The sequence below is a fragment of the Eleutherodactylus coqui genome, chromosome 11 (genome assembly GCF_035609145.1).
Source record: "Eleutherodactylus coqui strain aEleCoq1 chromosome 11, aEleCoq1.hap1, whole genome shotgun sequence".
NCBI lineage: Eukaryota > Metazoa > Chordata > Amphibia > Anura > Eleutherodactylidae > Eleutherodactylus > Eleutherodactylus coqui.
The window spans coordinates 8,874,900-8,883,068 of record NC_089847.1 but is presented as its reverse complement, the minus strand read 5'-3'; the positions used below and the strand labels follow the sequence as shown (position 1 = coordinate 8,883,068).

The 8,169-nt window shown below is 46.1% G+C and overlaps 1 protein-coding gene across 1 annotated transcript in view; it reads right to left on the bottom strand.

Moving 5' to 3' along the window:
* Positions 1-5,622: 5,622 nt before the first annotated feature.
* The window catches only part of NETO2 (neuropilin and tolloid like 2), a 45,022-nt gene continuing 42,475 nt past the window's right edge, over positions 5,623-8,169 (bottom strand). The window contains exon 9 of the mRNA XM_066582183.1: positions 5,623-6,622. Within this exon, the coding sequence (XP_066438280.1) occupies positions 6,042-6,622 (581 nt within the window). The 3' untranslated portion in view covers positions 5,623-6,041. The remainder of the gene's footprint in view (positions 6,623-8,169) is intronic.

The following is an 8,169-nucleotide window of genomic DNA, read 5'->3' as shown; positions in this document are numbered from 1 at the left end:
AATCCCTGTACTGTTACATCACTGTGTGCATTATACCAATATTGTGACATCACTGTGTGTATTATCTCTGTACTGTTACATCACTGTGTGTATTATCCCTGTACAGAGACATCACTGTGTGTATTATCCCTGTACAGAGACATCACTGTGTGCATTATACCAATATTGTGACATCACTGTGTGTATAATCCCTGTACTGTTACATCACTGTGTGTATTATCCCTGTACTGTTACATCACTGTGTGTATTATCCCTGTACAGAGACATCACTGTGTGCATTATACCAATATTGTGACATCACTGCTTGTATTATCCCTGTACCGTGACATCACTGTGTGCATTATACCAATATTGTGACATCACTGCTTGTATTATCCCTGTTCCGTGACATCACTGTGTGCATTATCCCTGTACCGTGACATCACTGTGTGTATAATCCCTGTACTGTTACATCATTGTGTGTATTATCCCTGTACTGTTACATCACTGTGTGTATTATCCCTGTACTGTTACATCACTGTGTGTATTATCCCTGTACAGAGACATCACTGTGTGTATTATACCAATATTGTGACATCACTGTGTGTATTATCCCTGTACTGTTACATCACTGTGTGTATTATCCCTGTACTGTTACATCACTGTGTGTATTATCCCTGTACAGAGACATCACTGTGTGCATTATACCAATATTGTGACATCACTGCTTGTATTATCCCTGTACCGTGACATCACTGTGTGCATTATACCAATATTGTGACATCACTGCTTGTATTATCCCTGTTCCGTGACATCACTGTGTGCATTATCCCTGTACCGTGACATCACTGTGTGTATAATCCCTGTACTGTTACATCATTGTGTGTATTATCCCTGTACTGTTACATCACTGTGTGTATTATCCCTGTACTGTTACATCACTGTGTGTATTATCCCTGTACAGAGACATCACTGTGTGTATTATACCAATATTGTGACATCACTGTGTGTATTATCCCTGTACTGTTACATCACTGTGTGTATTATCCCTGTACAGAGACATCACTGTGTGCATTATACCAATATTGTGACATCACTGCTTGTATTATCCCAATACTGTGACATCACTGTGTGTGTTATGCCTCTACTGTGATGTTATTGTGTATTATCCATGTACTGTGACATCACTGTGTGGATTATCCGTGTATTGTGACATCACTGCGAGTGTTAAGCCTCTACTGTGACGTTATTGTGTATTATTCCTGTACTGTAACATCACTGTGAGCATTTTTCCTGTACATTAGATTTTTGAGTGGGAAACCCTTTCTGAAAGAATGCTGTCTTCCAATAGGTGGCGCTGTAGAGGTGTTGTTCCATTTTCTCATTTGCATATTTCCCAGAGGAGCATGGATGGCCTAATAAGTCTCCTCACACCTTGCAGGTGCTCCCTCTAAGGAGAAACCATACTATTTTATTTTCTACTGGGAAAATATGGATCCGCCCAATAGAAAGTAAGACCAATGACAGCAAATACGGGTAAATACGGGCAAAACTAAAGCAAACTGCGGTTTTAAAAACACGGTTGAAAAAATATGGCCCTGTGGATAGATTTACCAAATACCAGATTTACCAGTTAAAAGACGCTTGTCTAAAAGTGGCCTTACAGAAACAGTGCAGCGAAACCCCCTCGGCTCTTCCTGTAGGTCCCGACCACCTCGTGCGGCACTGTGCAGAAGTTTTAGGCAGGTGCGGAAAAAATGAGAACACTTTTGCAAAACAGAAGGTATCTAATTGGCTCCAAATTTATTCTGCAGCAGGACAACAACCCCCAATATCCACCAATGTCATTAAGAACTATCTTCAGAGTAAAGAAGAACCAGGAGTCCTGGAAGTGATGATGTGGTCCCTACAGAACCCTGATCTCATCATCATCATCCAGTCTGTCTGGGATCACATGAAGAGGCAGAAGGATTGGAGCAAGCCGACATCCACTGGAGATCTGTGCCTAGTTCTGCAAGATGTCTGAGGCAACCTTCCTGCCGAGTTCCTTCAAAAACTGCGTGCAAGTGTACCTAGAAGAACTGATACTGGAAGTAAAGGGCGGTCAAACAAAATATTGATGTGCTTTACAAAAGAACCTGTCCTCAATCCTGACTGTAGTAAACCAATCCTAGTGCTAGGATTCCTGAGTCGTATGTAAATCATGCAGATGGGTCCGGTGGGCGGGCCGGAGTCTCTCTTGCCTGTAGGCTTTCCTCCTATGTCTGTCCCTCTCTTCTACAATACTACATAATCCACGCTGCGCTCCAAAATCTCACGCCGACACGTGCCCAGATGAGCGCTGCATGTCATAGGCAGAATCACCGTGCTCGTCTGCGCATGCACCGCTCAGCGGTTGCCTGAGATTGTGGAGCGCAGCGTGGACAATGTGGTATTGTAGAAGAGAGGGACGGACATAGGAGATAAGCCTGCGGACGAGAGGGGCGGCAACATTACAATTAACATTTTAAACTAGTTTTTCTGTATCAGAGCCGGAATGATCAGATACAAATCTCCATATTTATTAGTCTGTGGGCTCTTTCCCACAAGCATAGGCGGTTTTACCTGCGCCCGCTGGCGCCGTAAAAACGCGTGCACAAATCTAAAGTTTGTACGCCTGTTCAGACGCACAGGCCTGGCGCATATACGCCGAGGCCGCAATGCCGTTGCCTCCCCTTCTCTCCCCCTTGCCAGCTCACCTCCTCTGTCCTTCACTCTGGCTGTTTGCAATGAGAGTGGGAAGGACGGGGGCGGAGCTAAGCACTTGCCTCTTGTCTGCAGCCGGCAATAAAAGGGGGCAGAGTTTAGCTCCGCCCCCTCCCATTGCAAACAGCTGGAGGGGAGGAGACAGAAGGAGAGAAGGGGGAGGGAGTTTAGCAGTCACATTGCTAAACTCCCTCCCACCTCCCTTCTCCGGCCGCTGTCATTGGCTCCCATAGGAACCTATGCAGCGGCCGACATATTCCAGACACAAAAATAGTTCCAGGACTATCTTTGCTGCCCGGCGTAAAAGCCCCCGGCGCAGTACGTCCGAAAATAGAGCATACTGCGTTTTTTATTGCGTGAATGAGCTTCATGCGCAGAATCCGATCTTGTGCATGAAAGCATTGAAATCAGTGGGTTCTATTCACTGAGTATTACGCACGCAAATTTTACAAATGTAATATGCAGCGCCAATGTGTTTGTGTGAATAAGCCCCAAGGCACAGATTTCTGCCGCAGACTTAGCCGTGTCAAAATCTCCGACATGTTGTATTGATTGTGTTAATTAAGCAGCATATACTGACTGGCAACTTGTTACGGCCCTCCCTTAAGGGCACTGACGGGTGCTCCACCCCTGTTGGAAGGGGAGCACCCCCAGTGTCTGTTTATTCACACGCACGGTTCCTGGTCTTCCCCCTTACAGACATTCTCGTCCACCTGATGGAGGATGGGGGGGTTTGGTTGGGACCGTGGAGACCTGGGTCCAGTGCATGGAGGAAGCTGATTTGATCCTACAGATGTATGCTGTATGTTAGAAGCAATGTTTGTCCTTTATTTTCCGGGCCTTTATGCAATGTAAATTGGAAATTATTATGAAAAATCCTAATAAAAGTTGATTTAAAAAAAAAAAATCTCTGACATGATTCTGGATCTGCGCAGAATCGCGTTAGAAATTCCGCACACGGATATTACCTATCAGCAGGGTAGGGTCCACCTGTGGCAAAATATATGGCAAAAATATGCAGTTTGGCCGCAGGTTTTAGAGGTGAAGTCCATACAGATAAAGCCACGCTGTGTGAATAGGCTCCTACTGCGTGTGCAATGATTATGGATACCCATCTTCCTCCCTGACTGTGGGGAGAGCGAGATAGCCTAAAACTATTTAAAAGTTTTTTAATTACAAGTAAACTTTAGGAATAGAGATGAGCGAGTGTACTCGGAAAAGCACTACTCGCTCGAGTAATTGGCTTTATTCGAGTATCGCTGTGCTCGTCCCTGAAGATTCGGGTGCCGCTGCGGCTGACAGGTGAGTCGCAGCGGGGAGCAGGGGAGAGCGAGCGGGAGAGAGGGAGAGAAAGATCTCCCCTCCATTCCTCCCCGCTCTCCCCTGCAGCTCCCCGCTCCGTGCCGGCACCCGAATCTTCAGACCCGAGCACAGCGATACTCGGATAAAGCAAATTACTCGAGCGAGTAGTGCTTTTCCGAGTACGCTCGCTCATCTCTATTTAGGAACCTTTTAAGGGGCGGAATATTTCCATCATCTGCAGCTGCGGATGTCTATCCCCTGCAGCTGCAGATGTCTATCCCCTGCATGTGATGAAGGTCCCTTACTGTGATCCCTGTGACTGCAATCACATACCCAGAGACCACATCGTTGAGTCCTTGTGGGTCTCTGGGCTGAGCTGTGTGACTTCAGCTCTCTTGGAACAGCTGGGTCACAGAGCTGCATGCAGATGAGCCGCCTGACTTCCAACATAGAGGGGGAGGGCACAGCGGGGCTTTCTCACTGTGATGGTTGTGATTGGCTGTCGTTATCATCACATGCCTGATGACCTTGCTGATTGGTCTCCAGGCAGCTCTGTGATCTCAGCTGTCATTAGACTCTGGTATCATGGAGCTCCTGCACCAATGTCGCTGCAGAAATAGAGAAGGCCTGCCTGGATGTTTATAGTCCTGAAGTGGTTAAACAACGATCCCCCAAGTATGCATATATAAAGAATCGGGGGAGAGTAGGTTTTGTAAATCTGTGCAGGCAATAATTCTAGCACTGGGCTTAGCTTGCTATAGTAAAAATTGATGACTGGTTCCTCTTAGGCTCCATTGACATCTGCGTCCGTTCAGAGCCGCCGGCGCACATCTGAAAAGCCGGATGAAAAAGTCGTGCACGCATCTGGTAAGAATGCTGGTCATGTACCGGAACCGGACGGACCCCAACATAGTCAGTGAGGTCCGTTCGGCACAGTTTGGTTGCCTTATGAGACGGATCCCTTCATCCATCGGATTCTGTTTTCCTGCTCCCATAACGAAGTAAAAAGATGTAATTCCTAGGGCCGACGTGAATGTAGCCTTAACCCTTTCCAATCCACTGTCTGACGTCTTCAGAGATTCTGATTGAAGGCTGTACAGCTCCGATTTCGGAAGACGTCCGGCAGGGTATTCTTACTGTATATTACTGGCCGCTCTGTTGTCGGGGGGCCTCTTTAACATGTCCCATACTGCAGTACTGGCTCTAACCAGCAGATGGTGCCATTGTATAATGGCCGAAGGAGAAAACCCCCTAGGAAACCCTGAATCCAAAATCGGATTGCAAAGGGTTAATTGACAAAAATAAACTATTAACACTTTTATTTTTGAAAAACTTTCTTACTTTGCAGCACTTTTCCACACCTGCCTAAAACTTGTACACAGTATTGTACATCCGAGCCGGGGAAGCCAGAGCTAGAGCTAGATGCCCGGAGGTGCCAATCGCATCGTCTGCGATAAGCCAAGGAAGCCTCGGATGGGAATATCCCTTCTGCAGGATGACCGATGCAATTCAGAATTCTTTGAAGGTAAGCCTCGAATTGAGAAAAAGCACAATAAATAAAGTAAGAAGCGACTCGGAAACCCTTTCAAGGCTCTTCAGTTTTATTCTTTCCAGCTCCAGTAGCACCATATATGATCCTAGAACATTTGTATCAGAAGGTAAACAAATTTCTATTTTGTGTAAAAACTGAAAAGGCAAAAAAAAAAATCAAAAAACAGATACAAAGAATCAATCATGACAATACCAATCCGTGTGACGATCCCCTCCCCCTCCCCACCCATCATGGCGGGTACAGTCAATGGAGAAATCCTAGTAATACACAGAACCGATGCCATGCAAAACGCTCAGTTTAGGTTTTTTTTGTGATCCCCGCTCAAAAAATAGAGAGCTTTAATGTACAACGGTGTGTGGAATATCGGAGCCTCGAATTGTCGCCATTTAGAAAATGCGGTGATCGCAGATCGTCTCAAAAATATATATCACTTTTAGTAGAAGGAATCTGATCTGTGAGGCAATTAAAAGTCAATAGACATGGAACCCTGAGCGCAGTCCTCTCGGCCGCGGACGTAAATTTCGCAAGGGATTTCCTCCATGACGCGGTCTTCTATGCCCTTATCGGCGCAGTCGTGGGACTGCTTGAAAGCATAGGTGCTTTTCTTGTATGTACTATTAAATGTCTTCATCGGCTGCGGTTGGGCAAAGTCGTTGCGGAATGGTAGTTCCATAGAGCTGAGGTTGGTCCTACTCTGTTTCAGGGTCGCGGTTTGGGACCCACAGTGATGGTCGTGAATGCAGCGGGAGGTGGCAGACGAACGTCTCGTCTTTTGGTAGTTTTCCAGTTCCTCTGACAAGTCGGCCAAGTCTGCAGAGATCTCTTTGTCCCGGAGGGAGAAGAGTTCGTAGTGAGGGGGGTCAAACACCTCCTGGAAGCCGGTCTTGTTGAAGGTCGTCTTCCTGGCCATGATCTTCTTCCGAGGCTGCTTGACTTGCACCAAGACGGAAATGATGAGGAGAACCAAGACAATCCCAGAGGTGATCCCGATGATGGTCCCGTGGGTCTTGGTGATTTGCTCAAACAGCCCCGTTTCTTTTCTTTCTGTAAGACACGATAGGGGAATATATATATCAGTGGGGTCGTAGGAGGCATCAGTTTACGGAAAAAATGATGCAAGTTGCGCCAAATGTATCAAAATGGTGCTTGCGGTATGAGGAGTTTGGATCACCTTGCTGGCCATATTAGATACACTTTTACAGTATTAGGCTTTGCTCACACTGTGGGTTATGCACTGATTCTGCATTAAATCTGCTGCAAAGGAAGCATGCTAATGGAAATCCGTGCCGTAATGCATGGCCGGCCCTCGCTGTAAGTAACCCGTGCAGTCGCTATATTTAAGTTATGCTCTTCATTTTGGTATTGTATCTATGTGCTGAGGTAGGTTCTAGTGCTGTATCTATGTTATGAGCTTGGTTTTGTTGCTCTATTTCTGTGCTAAGCTTGATTCTGGTGCTGTATTTATGTTATGAGCTTTGTTATGGTGCTGTATTTATGTTATGAGCTTGGTTCTGGTACTGTATTTATGGGCTAAGCTTGGTTCTGGTGCTGTATTTATGTTATGAGCTTGATTCTAGTGTTGTATTTATGTTATGAGCTTGGTTCTGGTGCTGTATTTATGTTATGAGCTTGGTTCTGGTACTGTATTTATGAGCTAAGCTTGGTTCTGGGGCTATAATTATGTATTGAGCTTTGTTTGGTGCTGTATTTATGTTTAAAAAGTTTTATCCTAAGGCCTCATGCCCACGACCGGGTCGGATTCCGACTGTGAGATTTTGCAGCGGAATCAGACCCTGTGCCCCGGTATTGACCCCCGCATACCTGTTAGTTCTCTTCTTTTTGCTGGATGTGCCAGCTGGCGCACTGCCTCACATGTGCAGTGCAGAGAATGACAAGCCATCACGCCGCTATGACACGGATCTGCGGTGACTCGCCGCAAGACAGACGGCTTTCATTGACTGCAATGGTAGCTGTCAGTGCGAGGCTCGCAGTAGAATAGGACATGCTGCAGATTTCCCCCGCGAGTGGCTGATTTCCGCTCGTGGGCAGGGTAAATCGTTTTGCCTAGCATGTCTATGGGCAGTATTTGCTGTGGGATCCGGAGGCTAAAGCTCGCTTCAGATCCTGCAGTGCAAATACGGCCGTGGGCATTGGGGCTAAGGCTGTATTTATGTACCGAGCTTCGTTGTGGTGCAGTATTTATGCCATGAGCTTGGTTCATGTGCGTTATTTATGCTATCAGCTTGGCTGTGGTGCTGTATTTATGTTTCAGCACTGTATTTAGTAACATAGTATGTTAGGCCGAAAAAAGACACGTCCATCCAGTTTAGTCTATTACCCCCAATGTTGATCCAGAGGAAGGCAAAAAAAAAAACAATGAGAAGTTTCTGGTGCTTGATTCTGGGGCTGAATTTATGTAGTGAACTTTGTTCTAGGGCTGTATTTTTTGTATTGATTTTTCTGGTGCTGTATTTGTGTTATGAGCTTGGTTCTGGGACTGTATTTGTGTTATGAGCTTGGTTCTGGGGCTGTATGTATGTCCTGAGGTTGATTCTAGGGCTGTATTTATGTCCTGAGCTTGGTTCTGGGGC